Source organism: Amblyomma americanum, chromosome 1 (assembly GCF_052857255.1).
Source record: "Amblyomma americanum isolate KBUSLIRL-KWMA chromosome 1, ASM5285725v1, whole genome shotgun sequence".
NCBI classification, from domain to species: domain Eukaryota; kingdom Metazoa; phylum Arthropoda; class Arachnida; order Ixodida; family Ixodidae; genus Amblyomma; species Amblyomma americanum.
In genome coordinates, this window is record NC_135497.1 from 169,555,167 (window position 1) to 169,571,366 (window position 16,200).

At 51.6% G+C, this 16,200-nt stretch overlaps 1 protein-coding gene across 1 annotated transcript; it reads right to left on the reverse strand.

Annotated features, from left to right (window-relative positions):
• Nucleotides 1-5,259: 5,259 nt before the first annotated feature.
• On the reverse strand, nt 5,260-15,600 carry LOC144093466 (uncharacterized). The gene is made up of 3 exons (XM_077626873.1): nt 15,470-15,600; nt 10,315-10,723; nt 5,260-5,762 (listed from the first exon to the last, which is right to left on the reverse strand). Exons 1-3 carry the CDS (start codon nt 15,538-15,540, stop codon nt 5,496-5,498), a joined length of 747 nt encoding a protein of 248 aa, XP_077482999.1. The 5' UTR covers nt 15,541-15,600; the 3' UTR covers nt 5,260-5,495.
• Nucleotides 15,601-16,200: the final 600 nt, after the last annotated feature.

Genomic DNA, 16,200 nt, shown 5'->3' on the forward strand with positions numbered 1-16,200 from the left:
CGGGGCCTCTCCTGCGGGTGAGAGCTGTCCAGGCAGGGGGCCGCACTGTAGGTCTGCAGTGCGCAGCTGGAGCAGCCTGCATAGCCCCTGTACCCAAGGGAGGCGTGCGGCATCGACTGGGACGCGGGTCTCCTGCAAGGCAAGCACATCAAAATTTAATGTGCCCTGCAACAGGAGGTCCCTGAGCTGGGCGTGGCGCACACGCAGGGAATTCACGTTCCACTGAAGAGCGTGCACCCGTGCCCCGGGACCGTTACGCCTGGCCATGACTACCGTATGTGGGGCTCGCTCCAGCGAGAGCTGCCTCACAGCCGACGAGCCCCTGAGTTAGGAGGGAGCTGTGGCAGGAGGGTCTGTACGGCCATCAGCAGGGCAGCAATCACCGTCTGCTGGGCAGGGGCCTGGGTAGGGGCTCGAGCCTGAGCAGTAGGGCGGGAGGACCTGGAGCTCCGTGACCGCAAGGCCATTGCGTAGCTGACGCCGCCAGTGGTCCTGGTTAACGGGGACCTTTGCTCCCTGTTGAGCTGCTGCTGGCGAACCTCGGCCATGACTGCATGGCGGGCGGCAGGGTTGACTGTCCCCCGGAGGGCAGTGGTGACCTGGCTCTGCTCCTTCCAGCGGGGGCAGGTGTGGTCCAGTGCGCTGTGACGCCCTCTGCAGTGGAGGCACCTTGGGGTCTGTGCAGTGCAGGACCTGCGGTGGCGAGGGCCGCTGCAGAAAGTGCAGCGATGGGGTCTCGTGCAGGAGGCAGCCACATGATTGAAGCCGCCACACTGGTGGCACAGCAGGGGCCGGGCCTTGAAGGGGCGAACCTGGAACGGCATCCCAGCGATCAGGACCTGGTCAGGCGGGGCAGCACCAAACCGGATGGTCACAGCATCGCCGCGGCGCCGAATACTCTGGATATCGACGGTGGCCTCGATGGTGTCCGCGATGTCCCAGTCCGGCACCGCAGGTTCCACGCCGAAGACGGTCCCGAGGCAGCCATCTGGTCGAGATGCCTCGAAAGGCCGGACCGGCATGTTGAGGAGCGATCTTAGATCCAAGAGACCAGCCAGGGACTCCTCACCGGCGACGTCGGCAGCGATGATGTTACGCCGCCGCTAGTTCCTGACCTCCAGGACTCCAGGCAGGGAGTATAGGAAGGTGCTGTAGTCCTCCCTCATCACGTCACGGAGAGAGAGGGACCTCTGAAGGGGCTGGAATAGCACCGTTGAGTAGCGGGGACGTCTCCGAGCCGCTGGGCGCCTGGCCTTGCGCTGGACCGGGATCCAACCTCCCTCGCCGCGGTGGTTCTGGCTGCCTGCTTCAGGAGGGGAGGAGTTAGAAGGGGCAGACTCCCTGCCTACCTGCGCATTCTCCTGGACAGAGGAGGAAGGCAGAGAGTCGTCAGGCTGGGCCTCGCACGGTGGTTGGGCACTGGCATTATGGACTGTGGGTGGAGCTGCTGGGTGGCCGCAGCCAGCAGGGACTGCAGGGCACTGGAGCGTTAGGCGCTGGCAGCAGGGGTTGTGCTTGTGGCAGCAGCTTCCGCAAGGCTGACTGGCTCTGCAGGAGGCTGGCCTGGGTCCTCGGGGCAGGCTCCTGCAGGGCAAGCGGTGAGATGGGTGACTTCCGCAGAAGGGCTCACCTGCCCCTGTGTGTCCGCCGACGCGTTATTGGGCCTGGGCTTGGCGCCGCGTGGCTTCTTAGGCTGGCGCCTGGGAGCTGCTCTGGGTGCTCCTTCAGGTATTGGGCCCGCTGACGCGACACCATCGGCGAAGGAGAACGGGACGGGGGCCTGGAGGCAAGGGAGGCGTCCAGGGAGTTCTCGTCAGATAGGCTGACCGTTGCTGGTAGGGGAGGGTTCTTGGGGGGCCCGGGAAGTTGGGCATTTCGACGGCTCGTTGTCCCCTGATGTGATCCTCCAGGAGTCCCACCCGCAGGCGACGGTGGCGAAGGATGAAGCGGGATTCACTCTCCTGGCTAGCTAGCCGCTGGTGGTAGGGCGTGCGCACAGGCTGCGGGGGCCTGGCCGGTGTTGGGTTGCGGCTCGCTTCCCTCGTAGTGGTCCTCCATAGTGGTATGGAGCCCTTGCGAGTAAGAGTAAGCGAGGCACAAAGAGAAAGAATCCCAAGAGAAAAGGCGGGAAGGAAAATAATCAGTGAAAAGTATAGAGAAAAGGGGTTAAGATATGGGCAGAGGAAAGCGTGGGCAAACTAAGCAAAGACGAGGCAGGGAAGTGGGAAAGGTTAGAAATGCACGTAAAGAGAGAGAGAGAGACACGCAAAAGGAAAAGAAAATGCGGAGAGAAGTACCACACTGAGCGCAACGACAGAGGACAGCAGTGAAAGAAATAACAAAACAGGAGAGAACTGCCCAGGAGACGGTTAACGAAAAGCGGAAGTGTGAAAGGGAAAGGGTTTAGAATGCGTCTCCGGCTCCTCATAATGTCGTCTCACGGGCCGACAAGGAGGAGGTTTTCCTCTCTGCTGTTCTCTCCTGCGCTCTCTCGGGACGCGGGAGATTTGAATGGCGCGCATTCAATCTGTGATTGTGGCGGTGCTTTCGCAACAATTGAAAAAATAACTTCACAAGCATGATCAACAATGAGTATACTTCAAAAGCCTAGAAGGTTAGCAGATTTGAAAACCGCCTCAGTCTCTCTTTAGCACGAACTATAGCATATATCGATTTGTGAACATCTTTATGCGCATCTTATAATCATTTCTGTAATTTCTCCCAAATTTAATGACCTGCAGCTGTTCTTTAATGTTGTCATTTTATTTCTGCAGGTTACAGAGCATCCGAACCTGTATTCTTGGTAGTGAATGAAATTATATGATATGCTAGAATATTTTCCATTGTCTCAAAAACCTTGCAGTATGAGTTGCAACATCATAAATATGGCAGAAGCTCAGTTCCTGAAGCAGTGAGCGTCTGTAAATATATGAAATTAGCTGTGAATGAAAAGAAAAAAAGCACGCTGAAATTAAGTTGGGTGCATTACGTGAGAAGCATTGATTTACTATAAAGCAGAAGGCTCCGTCTGTTCGTACTGATATTTAATCGGTTCAGGCATATTGAGTGTAGAGTGCATTTTTGCATGACTGCACTAAATTTAATGGTAGCACTTGCTATTTACCTTTGCACTGAGATCACTATAATTGTGTATTTCATAATAAACGTAATTTTTGTCTCTTAATCTTCAGGCAATGTGGCTACACACAGCTGGACTCAACCTGCCATCAAGACAATGAAAGACATTTCACTTTCTAGGAAAAGATGCACGCTATGACACAAGGGGCCTCCACCGTGACTCAGCCACTGCTTTCATATACCAATAAAGCTAAGGGTGTCATTGGGCAAATGTGAGCGTTTTTTTTTTCTTTCAATACATGCTTGTTCTTCATGTTTCGCAAGAGCATGAATCACATAATTATGTGCATGCTCCTATCTACTATTGTTCTCAAAATTAAGAGACCTCTGTGAGCGCGTACCAAACTGTGCCAAACTGCATGCGGGTGCCGCCTGACGAAGCAGTCCTGTTGGTGAGACCGACGCCCATATGCAATTTGGCACGTTTAAGCATACACTTGTGGTGGTCTCTTAAAGGAACTATGCAATAAATTAATTGAGGTTACATAAAGCAGGCGAGAGATAGGCATTTCATTACTCGTCACCTCAACGCAAGAACTTTTGAGCTAGCATCAATAACAACGAAGATATAGACGATTAAAAATTACGCTTCTCTTCCCCCTCAACTCGTACATGCGGGGCACTAGACAAAAGTAAAGAAAACAGCTCTGGGACGGCCCCGCCCATGATTACGCCATCCGCTGACGTTCCTTTTGCAACTTCCGGTTGTCGCTCCTAGCACCCCTGCAGAAGCGGCGGCGGCGTGATTGCCGAACACGTCGGGATTATTTGCTTGTCGTCTGATCGACCCGGACCTCGAGGCGCGACTGCTTGCTCTTACGGCCGCGATGGGCATCGAGCCCAACGGCTGACCGCCAGCGACGACAGTAGCGACTCGGCGAGCACTGCAAGTGGCTCCGGAACTCTCGACAGTAGGAGGCGGCGGAGGAAAATTGAAAACATATGTGCGAAGGTAATGCCCTGGCTCGCGCATGCCCGAGAGCGTCGCGCGGCGGCACGAGCAGACGATTTTCACGGCTACTGGAAGTGTGCCCGTGACGTCGTGGCTCCAGCGAATGAGAGCGTGTGGTGGCCTGGCGACGTCATGGGTACAGTGACGTCTTTTTTCACGGTTTTAGTTTCAAAATCGGTCACTACGAGCACACCAATCGGGCCGCGAATTTTAAAAACACGGTTATTAAAAATTCATAATAAATTGCCGGCTCTGTTCCGAAGACTCATACTTGGTGTGAATGCTTCTTAGCATCATTTCTAAGCATTGAAAACATTTACAAGCGACTTTTTCATTGCATAGTCTCATTAATTTTGTTCATGATGGTATGTCCAAACATTAGGAATCACTCTAAAGACATATTAGGTAACAATTTCTTTCTGGATGCTTGCTTCCTTAGACATCATCACCGAAATGGTACACCGACCACACCAGGAAAGAGGAAATGAAAGCACGCCAGAGCTTGTATGAGCCGGCCGGGTACCGGCCACACCAGATGAGAACACACTACACCACATCACAGAACACATGTATGAAATCCCGGTCTTGCAACACCAGACACGATAAATGCCAATTTTCTTTTGTGCAAGAGTATCACAGTATTGTAATTTATGATCACCACACGCACACAGTGGATGCACTATTTATATAGCTTGGAACACTGTGGCAAGGTAATAAACACCCAATAAACTATCGACCGGATGTATTTACACCTTTCCATAAACAGTCAATTAAATATGAACTGCAGATCAATTAAATAAAAATGGCATGCAATAAACTGGCAAATAATTATTAACTTACAGGCTATTTAACATGAATTGAGTGTTAATAGACATGCATATAAATGTGAACTGCAGGTTTATAAACAGTCAGTTAAATGCGTATTGCCAGTCGATAAAATCTCGATTTGGATCTATCGAGTTGAGTTATTAAACAGTCAGTGTGAATACGGTGGCCAATTTTAAATTGTAACTAAAGAAAATGTCTGTAAGTTCTCAATTGTATCGCGAAAGAATTTATTGCCGAAAGTCAATAAGCGTTTATTAAAACTAGGTAGAAATTTTTGTAATTAATTATATATATATATAAGAATCATATTATTATAATATTGTGCTCGTTAGGTCCCGGCGGTCAGAAGAACGAGCGTCTAACCGGCGCCAGCTTGATCGAGGAGCCGTGCCTCAAGACGATGTCGATGGCCTGGGGCACAGTGTTTACGCAGTTTTGGAAGACGCCATGCAGGGCGTCCAGGTTCACGGTAGCCGCGTACTGGATGTTGATGATGAACTGGATTCTCTGGTCTTCCTAAAGGTTCACTGTGAATGTCCGCTCGCGGAAGTTGAGCTGTCAGCGCGTGTACAGGTTCTTACAGCCTTCGAAAGCCGGGATGCAGTTTGCCAGGTCTTGCCGGTACTTCTTTACTAGGAGCTCGATGACTATCCTGTTGATCTTCGTGCTGATGCATCGGCTTCGTCTCCATGGCAGTCTCCGAGAAGATGCCGACGACATAGTGGTAGACACTGCCGGTTGGTATCCCAATGTTGAAGTGGTTGGCATAAAGTAGGATGGGCCGGCCCAGATGGCCGTGGGCGGACCGCCGCGGGAACTGAGAGGCCACAGTGCGCCTGAGCTCCTGCAACATCATTGGTGATAATGAGAGCACGGCACAAACTTTAAGTATGCACACACGCATTGTCTCGTGTGCTGAGCATCACATAAGTTTGGCCGAATGGTCTTCGATCTACACTACAGTGCAGGACTGGTTCAGGGGGTTCTTAACGGAAAAAGCCTCCTGCATTCCGTGTGTTGTAGCGAGTCCACTAAAGGACGGCACTTCATGAACATCCACCAGTGAGAAGGTTTTAAATCTTTTGTGCAAGCGAATTTACCTGTAGTCAAAATTTAAATTTCAGCGTCTTCGAGCCTTTCCATCTTTCGTTCAACGTTTCTTGCTCAGTGGTCGGCACTTTTCAGCCAGCCCTGCCCACTCGGCCCCACCGCCGGCTGCTGACCCGTTCGGGGATTCCCCCGGTGTGTGTTTGTGTGTGTGTGGGGGGGGGGGGGGGGGCTTCCTGACCCGCTGAACCGACGCTTAATACTGGCACCGGTCATAGAAGCTGCCTTACTTTTGAATCTAACCGACAGACAGATCTGAACAGAAATACGCACGAGAGCGAGGCGGAGAAATGCGCGGGCGTGAAAAACTCGCTGGAAAGAACTCGCCAAACTCGCTCCATGTAGAAATATTTGGTTCAGGTGTTTGTGACGAGAGAACGTAGTGGTTGAGCGAGGCTATGTACAGGGTTGAACAAGAGTTCAGGGGTCATAGGGTTTGCTTTGATATGCGGCATATTGTTGCATTGTTGACAATAAAGCTATCAGGGTTCGCAGAGTATAGAACGATATACCTCTTCCGCCCTCTACGGATATTTTGAGTCTTTGGGGATGTCATGTCTTCCTGATTATGCAGCTCAAAAACAAACCCTATGGCCTGAAAACTTCTGACCGACCCTGTACTTTCCTCGGAAGCTATTTCAGAGCCTTGTGCTATCTTGAGCACCTATGACAGGGACGATAGCAAAATAAGGAAACCGCACTGCGTGGTCGGGGTCTTCATCAAAAGCGAGAGAGTAATAACTAGTTCTTTCTCTGCCTTAATTTATTTATTCAGGGATCCAAGGTCATATGGCGCCACGGCTGTAGAAGCATTTCTTGCAAAGTTTCTGAACCACTCAAAGGGCAACTGTGGGTGAGTTTTAATGTGTTTAGACGTGGTATTGTGTTCCCATTCGCATCTCACATCCCTTAAGAGTCTCTTCTCTGTGCCTCAAAAACCGCCTTTCAAAATCCTGAGTAGAAGCCCTTTAAAACAGCAAAAACAAGGAACGCGGAAACCAAAACTGGGTTTCTCCTAAAGAATGGCGTCAAAATAGAAGCTTGTCGTCATGAATACTGTCACAGAACCTCTCGGCGCGTTGACTGACTAAACTGGACACTGTAAGCGACAGACCACTGTTTGTGTGAAATGACCACAAACAAAGGTCTTAATTTTCCTCTTGAGCCAACTCCGAGCAAATATCGAAGGGCACGCAGCTGATGACGTCACACGTCCAAGGTCGCCCACAGAAATCGTTCCGATTGGGGCGAAAAAATCTGAAAAATTTAATTGTTCGTGATGAAACAAACCGGCGCCCGCTGGCGAAGATCGGCACAAGGAACTACCGTGGAAATTTCGACATTCGTGGAGGTCGGAAAGACGCCGCAGGCGCCAATTAATAGCGAAAGATGAATAACAAGCAGGAATCTTTTTGTGAAATGAGAATGTGCAGACGCGTAATTTAAAAGAACAGCTACAGGCCAAGGAAACATCACTTCGCCAGAGTGTATGTTTGGGCGCGGCGGTGCACCACTTCGCTTGGAGTAAAAGCGCATTTAACGCATGATGAAAAAAGACAATACACTCATAGCGGTGGCTCAGTGGTTTAGGCGCCCGGCTGCGTATCCGGTGTTCCCAGGTTGGAACCCGACTGCGGCGGCTGCGTTTCGATGGAGGCGAAACGCTAAGGCGCCCGTGTGCTGTTCGATGCCACAGCATGTTAAAGATCCCCAGGTGATCGAACTTATTCCGGAGCCCTCCACTACGGCACTTCTTCCTTTCCTCTATCACTCCCCCACCCTTGTCCTTTCCCTTGCGGCGCGGTACGGGTGTCCGCCGATATGTGGGAGAGGTACTTCGGCATTCCCTTCCCCCGCCCCAAAAAAATGTGCATTATCCCAATAATAATTATAACTGTTTTTTAGGGAAAGGAAATGGCGCAGTATCTGTCTCATATATCGTTGGACACGTGAACCGCGCGGCAAGGGAAGGGATAAAGGAGGGATAGAAAGAAGAAAGGTGCCGTAGTGGAGGGCTCCAGAATAATTTCAACCACCTGCGGATCTTAAACATGCACTGACATCGCGCAGCACACGGGCGCCTTAGCGTTTTGCCTTCATAAAAGCGCAGCCGCCGCGGTCGGGTTAGAACCAGGGAACTCCGGATCAGTAGCCGAGCGCCCTAACCACTGATCCATCGCTAATCCAGTATATACAAAACGAGATTGAGGTCTCCACTGACCCACGGAGCCGGTTGTGCGCCTTTCTTTTCGTGAAAATGAACGGTCTATGCAAAGTTGTCAACGCCAATGAACTCTATGAACGCCTCGGCTCACTTGTTTTGTTTGGTTTTTGAGGAAAGGAAATGGCACAGTAACCGGCTCCCATCTCGGTGGACACCCGTACCGCGTCGTGAAGGAAGGGATAAAGGAGGCAGGGAAAGAGGAAAGATTAAACAAAAAAGTTGGATTTTGAGGAAAGGCGCAGAGGTGCGCAGCGGCGGAACACCTGCGGCTCGGTACTACTAGTGGCGCAGTAGTGAGTAGGGAGCGAGAGAGAGAAATGCGCCCCGTGTCGTCACTGCTCCTCGTGCATGCGTAGCACGGTTCTCCAGGAATCGCGAAACTGCTCAACCTGTGCCCAGTAAAGCTTTCGCTCTAAAAACAATCTCACGTTGGCAACACAACACTCGGCCGCCGGTGTGTAAGTACTGAACCCAAATGCTAAACATGACGACGCACCGCTTGAGCCACCCTTTATCCAGGCGACGAATGAGGCTCTGAACCTCACGGAAGAAACTGTGAAATTTGAAAATTGGTTTTCGGGGAAAGGAAATGGCGCTGTACCTTTCTCACATATCGGCGGAAATTGCCCCGCCGCGGTGGCTCAGTGGTTAGGGCGCTCGACTACTGATCCGGAGTTCCCGGGTTCGAACCCGACCGCGGCGGCTGCGTTTTTATGGAGGAAAAACGCTAAGGCGCCCGTGTGCAGTGCGATGTCAGTGCACGTTAAAGATCCCCAGGTGGTCGAAATAATTCCGGAGCCCTCCACTACGGCACCTAATCTTCCTGTCTTCTTTCACTCCTTCCTATATCCCTTCCATTACGGCGCGGTTCAGGTGTCCAAAGATATATGAGACAGATGCTGCGCCATTTCCTTTCCCCAAAAACCAATTATTATTATTATTATTATTACACCTGAAACGCGCCGTAAGGGAAGGGGAAAAGGAGGGAGTGAAAGAGAAAAGGAAGAAAGAGGTGCCGTAGTGGAGGGCTCCGGAATAATTTCGACCACCTGGAGATCTTTAACGTACACTGACATCGCACAGCACACGGGCGCCTTAGCGCTTCGCCTCCATCGAAACGCAGCCGCCGCGGTCGGGTTCGAACGACTCATCTAAATACGGTCTTTACTTCACAAACTTCGCTTTTATATTTCACGCACTCGCCTTGTCCTCCTCTTGTTGGCCAAGGAACCCGTAGCGGTTCCGAAACGTTGTTGTTGATCTTGACTTTGTCAGCGGCTAAATCTTATGTTTCACTTCCAGAGCGCCCTATACGTGATGCACTACCACGATGCTTGCTACCCACAGCACTTTTCAGTAGTAAAAACTAAGCCCTGCATAGTCGGCTGCAACTGCTGAAAGAAGCGAGGGATGCCCTACGAAGAACGCTTTCCAGCCAACGGCGCTGACAATCTCATCATACGGTGATTCATCTCCTTTCATCTGCCACTCTCTGAGATGTCACACAGGTCCAAGACGATTGACTAATCATGGCGTCATGAGAACCAGTCGACGCCATTTGCTGGAGGGCTTCTTTCGAGAGGCACATGCCGCTTCGTTCTTGAGTTGTATTATACCGGGGTGCGGTTTTTATACTTTCCGTGTAAGTCGATGTTTTGGAGAGGTGAGGTTTCCTCTAGCCTTGAAGGTAACAGTTGAACCTCTTTGTAACGAAGCGGTTTATAACGAAACAACTGACATAACGAAGAAATTATGTGTGCACGTGAAAGCTCGGTAAATAGGGGCTATAACGAAGCTACAGCTATAGCGAAGTAATCGCCGGAAACCAACTTCGTTGTAGAGAGGTGCTACTGAACATGAACCGCTGGCATAACGAGCTGTACAGCATGGATTATAACGAAATAATGGATGTAACGAAGGAATTACGATTTCCCTCGGAAGCTTGGTCAACACAGCATATAACGAAGCAACAGCCAGGAACGAACTTTCTCCTTTGTTATAACGAGGTTAAACAAGCTGCATGGCACTGAGCGAGGTGAAGCCCTTTTCGACAAACAGTACGCACCTTGATCTTGACATCGTCGCCGGGAGTGGCCCGGTCGCCAGCTTCGGGGGTGTGCTCTGTCACCGCAACGGGCGGCGCGCACGGCTGCGACGGTGGTAGGGCAGCTGCTGCCGGCTGACTGCCACTCACGGCGGCTGCTGCGGATGCAGGCCGTGGACTGCTGGCAGCTACGTTGGCGGCACCAGCGGCGGCGGCGGCGGCCCCGTAGCTGGGTCGGGAGCCGATGGGCTCCGCGCTGTGCGCCACGGTGGGCTGAGTGCTCGGCGCCGCGATGGGCTGAGCGCTGCGCTCCGCGGCAGGGGTCTGGCTGTCGCTGTCGGCGCGCGGCTGCTGGCTGGCCGCGACGCCCTGCTGCAGGGCGGCGGAGCAGGAGCGATGGCTTGGTTGCCACCGCTGGCCGAAGGCACCGCTGCGAGCCGAAAATGCCCATTTGACGTCGGCTTGATATATCTGCTGCGTTTTCGATCAGAGCGATCGTTACGACACGCATATGTACACCGCCGAAAGCAGAAGACTGGACAGCAGTCGCTCTAGCTCAGTTGGTAGAGCACCGGACGCGAAATTCAGAGCTCGTGGCTTTCGGATCCCACCGGCGGCAAATGGTTTTTCTTTTGCTTTCTAATCAATCCTCTTTAAAATGTTTCGTTTTTTATGGGAGTTTAACGTCGCAAAGACACTCCTTAATAAGTTATTGCCCTATTAAGCCTCCACTGATGGACACCACAAATTATTTTATAAAAACATCCCCAATGCTTCTTGGTTCGGTCACTGTTGGCTTGAGTCATGTATGTCATAACGAGCACCTCTTTTCCCTTCCCTTGTCTGCTCAACGGGAAAAGACAGCTGGTGTAGAGTACTTAGTCGAGGCTTTGACGAAATGCCATCTGGTCATGTCAGCAGAATGAATCTTCGGTTTACTTAAGATGTGAAAGTGGTCAGCTGACTACAATTCAAGTATTTGACATGTCAGTGACCGAAAATTCAGTATACTGTGGTTGAGAGCATACGTTGCAACAGCCGTCCAAACACACAACTGTGTAAGCTGATAGTGGCATGCACCGTGACTAAACACGACTGAGCACGCAGCGCACCCAAACAACGTCGTACACCCTTAGCACTGAAGAACTGAGTGCGAGGCCTAGCTGTCGCGCAGGGTCTTATTTTCGCACAAGCGTGATCAGCCCTCCCCCCACAGCAACGAAGAAGCGACAAGCCCCGCCGCGCATTCAATATATTTATGACAGACGTGCACGCTTTCCGTCTAGTTGTATACTTGAGAAAAGAAAAACAATTTTCAAATTAACTTCGATAACCCTGGAATTCAGCGAAAAGCAAGGACGCTTGCTAAGCGTCTCAGTCTCGTCCATGCCAGCGCCTGGATGGACAGCCGTTATATAGTATATACCCACACGACCACATGGCTTAGACGTAGTGTCACATGGTCTTACACATCCATCGAATGTGTTTAAGGTCAAAGGTGAACCCAAATGTCACCCATTGTCAAAGGTCAAAGATAAGAGGTCAACAAAAGCTCATGGTTCGAGGTCAGGAGTGAAGAGTTCGACGCCATAACTGTACCGCGTATGGTCATACACGGCTAACGTGGTTGGGCTGAAGGTCATTCAAGGTTATTCTCCGGCCTATGCGACGACTGCTTTGCCAAACGTGGTGAAGCTTTTCACTTCGTGTTCAACTGCAGCGGCTTCTTTAGTTTCATTCCTTATAGAGCGCAGCTCGCCCGTTCCTGCGTTCCGCGTCGTAGTCGGTGTAACATGCTACCTGACAGGTGACGTGTTGCGGAGTGTGACAGGTGACATGTTGGCAGGTAGTAGCAGAGCGAAGCGCCACCTGACATGGCGAGAGGAATGGACAGCCAGAAGGCAGCTGCTACGGGACTATTCCGGAGGGTGGCTAGCAATGTAACACGACACCTGCCAAGCGGTAGCAGGCGGCTTTCGAAGAGCTGCGTTCAAATTCCGAATTACCGTCTGTCGTAATCGGCCTTCAATTTTTGAAGCGAAAAGCTTCACTAGGCTCGTCAACACCGGGCTTCGCGTGAGCCACACTACAGGTTTGCCACAGCTGCGCAAGCGCGAAACCGAGTGACGTCACGTGGTGCGCAGGTGGTCGCTGCTGCCGCAGCCGTCGTAGCCACCGCGCGCTGCCTCCGTCGTCAGACCTTTCGCCATGGAAGGAGGAGAAGACCCAGAAGTGGTAGCATGGGAGTTGGCTCAAAAGCAGCGAAGATATGAAAAGTGCAAGGCTAGACAATCGGCTAAAACGACAGCATAATGAGAAGCACGCCTTGCTAAACGGTGGCAAAAGGATCAAAAACCAAACAAAACAAGGGAGCCGACAGCGTTCATAGAGTTCATTGGCGTTGACAACAGCAACTCCGTTCATTTTCACGATATGAAGGGCGCAAAACTGGCTCCGTGGGTCAGTGGAGACCTCAATCTCGCTTTTCGCTTTGTATATCCTGGGCTAGCTCGGCCTATTCATTTTTTTTCATTTATATATCTCCCGCTTTATATATCTTCCCCGGTAAGAATGGTCCATATATATATATATATGGACCTTTCTTACCGCGGACAACGCTTGCTGTCACGGAGAATGTCAGCACATGCTGGTTGTGAGAGACGTTTTCCCAATTTCCTTCCTTTCCTCAAAATCGAGCGAGTCCAGAACATCGTCAACGCCAATGCCAATGATCACAATGAACGCGACGGTGGTGGCTGAGTGACGTCATAGCTGTCACGTGAGGTTCAAGGTCAAACTCGCGTACACGGCGAAGAAGCTACGGAGGGTAGTAGTGAAGCCTTCACTTCACGGGAAGGGGACGAGGAGGTGGCTGCCTGGCCCTACTGAGCTCGATGTAGGAGCTCTCGCACATGTCGCGAGGGCTGCTTGTCACCGGGGGTACCTGTTGCTAAACCGTCGCTGTCGCTTCAGATGACGCGGTTGTTGCGACGCGCGTCCTTTCTTCCAATCTTTCCTATCATATATCTCTCCTACTGTCTGCCCGTGGCAGAGATTATCTGCAAGTGGCAGCTGTTGTGGATCGGCTTCAGCCAGTGCGTGGGGCCGTGAACTTTTCATTATTCCCTCAGTCGCAACAACAACAAAACCCTGCCACTCATCGCGCCACACAGCGGGACGCCAAGTTGTTAAGCCGGCTTGATTTCACCCGGCTGCCCCATAGAGTGCACACTCTTACCTAGGAGCAAAACACACGCAGTCGCGATAAATAGCGACCACAATCCGGGGAAAGATAGACATTAGCTGGAAATTGAAAATTGGTTTTTAGGAAAGAAAATGACGCAGTAAACGTCTCGCATATCTCGGTGGACACCTGTACCACGCCGTAAGGGAAGGGTTAGAAGGACGTAGAGCCGAAAGAAAAAAAAGAGGTGCCGTAGTGGACGGGTCCGCAATGATTTCGACCACCTGGGCGTCTTTAATGTGCACCGATATCGCACAGCACACGGGCACCTTTGCGTTTCGCTTCCATCGAAACGCGGCCGCCGCAGTCGGGTTAGAACTCGGGTACTCCGGATCAGTAGCCGAGCGCCTTAATCACTGAGCCACCGCGGTGGATAATGCGGATAACCCAAGCAAAAATGCAGAGGAAACAGAGTAAGGACGCTGAATCACGATACCCGAAAGACGCGGTTTCTATCCCGACCGCGGCGGTCGAATTTTGATGGAGGCGCCATGCTAGAGGCCCGTGTTCTGTGCGATGTCAGCGCACGTTAAAGAAGCACCAGGTGGCCGAAATTTCCGGAGCCCTTCTCTACGGCGTCCCTCATAGCCTAAGTCGCTTTGGGACATTAAACTCAAATAAGCCGTAACGAAATCGTAAATGCGCTTAGGGGATTGGGGTGCGGAGCTGCGGAAGGGTTGCTATGCACCAAGAAGAACCGACTAAAACAAGAGAGCAGGGCTCGGAAGCGTGCCGTGGGTCAAGGCACTGACCACGCGGAAGAGGGTTCCACAGCACCCGCCCCGTGTCAGGTCAGCCACATGGGCGGACCACACAGGCGCACGGGCAACGCGTGCAGAAGTGCGTGCTCGTGGAGCGGCGAGACGCACAGTGCGCATGCGCAAGGCGAAAGTTCGACAAGGCATTCACGGCAGGAACGCGCCGCCGGTCACAAATGCGCGGCTGGGCTGGACCCCCTCTTATTGGTCCTCTCAGAAAAACTTTAAAAAAACATGACGTGAAGCGAAGCCACGCGATCCTTTGTATTGGATTTGCGTTTCGGTTAGGGACTTCACATGCCCGTTAGCACTGACGTTCGTAGCATCCCTAGAATTAAGTAATTTAGTTCATTCCGCATACATCCTGTCGTATAGCAATGCTACCGCTAGATCATATATTCCCGAGACTGAAGCGTCAATGCAAAACGTTGGTGGTTCTAACAAGAGAGACGAATATTAATGATATCGAAAGAGTGCACTGTCTACAACGCAGGTTCGAGATTGAGCAAGCTGAAGGCTTTGCCATTTCACTAAGCGTGCGCGCTTTGTTCGAAAAAAGCAAGGCTCTTCGCAGCCCGAGGGCAGCGCGCACATTACCGGCGTTGCATATGGCGACACTACGAAGCACGAGGACCGGAGACGCGCAAAGAGTCGCGCGAGCCATAAGCTCGAGCGACGTACTCAGTCCAAAGGCCACTTCACATACAAGCGAAAACGCTAGCAGTTTCTGCCGCCGCGGCGCACGAAGCCGTTTCGGGCGGTCGCGGCAGGTCAAGCGGCCAGAGTGAACAGGATCCAAAAATTTGCACATTTTTTGCTGCAACGCGCCGCTCAATCGCTATATGCGCTCTGTTGCTTGCACGTGAACCGACCTCAACGCAATTTAAAGGCTGGCGAGGTCGCTTCGGCTCAACAAAACCAAGTTTTTTCTCTCGAGTCACGGTCACTCACGCTAACATAAAAACGACGGTGCATAATAGAGAAACAAACCGGCTAGCCAAGCTCATGTATTTCGTTCAACCCGCTCGCAAGAATATAATGGTTTAGAACACAATCATCATAGCCTACTAGGTTAGGCCTAAAGCAGCAACCAAGTGACGGCAGGTGAACAAAGGGAGCACACAAACCGGACTGCGGCGAAGGCCACAGAACCGAAAGGAAATTCGCTACGTACCTGGACTCCCACCAGCTGAGTCGCCTTTCTTCTTGTCTTTGCGCATTCCTTTGCCCAAGCACACCTGGCATTCACGGGAGCAGAGGTATCACTTGACTACTTGCCGTGCCCCTGGAGAATGGTAGAAATGCTGCGCTGTTACTCTTTCATAGTGACCTTCTCCGCTCTGCGATTGGCCCATATGCGAAGCGTGTTTCGTCGTCATTGGCTGCTCTTGGAGACGTCATGCGCGTGCCGGCGCTTCGAACTGATTCCAAGAACGCATAAAAAAACTGTATAGATCCAAATGGAATTCTCTTATGAGACCGCATTATTACTGCTCCTTATGGGAACGGAAAGCCCCGACGCGTCACGAGCACGCGCGCTGTGGAACTCGAAGACTACAAGTGGAGGGTAAATCCGCTTCGAAACCCAACTAGTCCTAGAGGTTGCTTTGCTGAGAGAGACTAGTTCGGAAAAATACAGAGGCGCATGCCAAGGTCAGGGACGTAATAGTAATAATAATTGGTTTTTGGGGAAAGGAAATGGCGCAATATCTGTCACGTATATCGTTGGACTCCTGAACCGTGCCATAAGGGAAGGGATAAAGGATGGAGTGAAAGAAGAAAGAAGAAAGAGGTGCCGTAGTACAGGGCTCCGGCCGTACAAAGTGAGAAAATGGGACGAAGGCTACTAGCATTCATTTCCCATTTTGTCCAAGTCCGTGGTTTTCGCTCAGAGATCCAGATGAC

What these genes read in the sequence shown, in the direction of transcription:
- LOC144093466 (XM_077626873.1), bottom strand. Translation starts at nt 15,540, where the DNA reads ATGCCAGGTGTGCTTGGGCAAAGGAATGCGCAAAGACAAGAAGAAAGG. An exon ending in CTCAGCTGGTGGGAGTCCAG is followed by an intron (nt 10,724 to 15,469) that starts GTACGTAGCGAA and finishes TTCGGCTCGCAG; the next exon opens with CGGTGCCTTCGGCCAGCGGT. An exon ending in GCGACGATGTCAAGATCAAG is followed by an intron (nt 5,763 to 10,314) that starts GTGCGTACTGTT and finishes ATGATGTTGCAG; the next exon opens with GAGCTCAGGCGCACTGTGGC.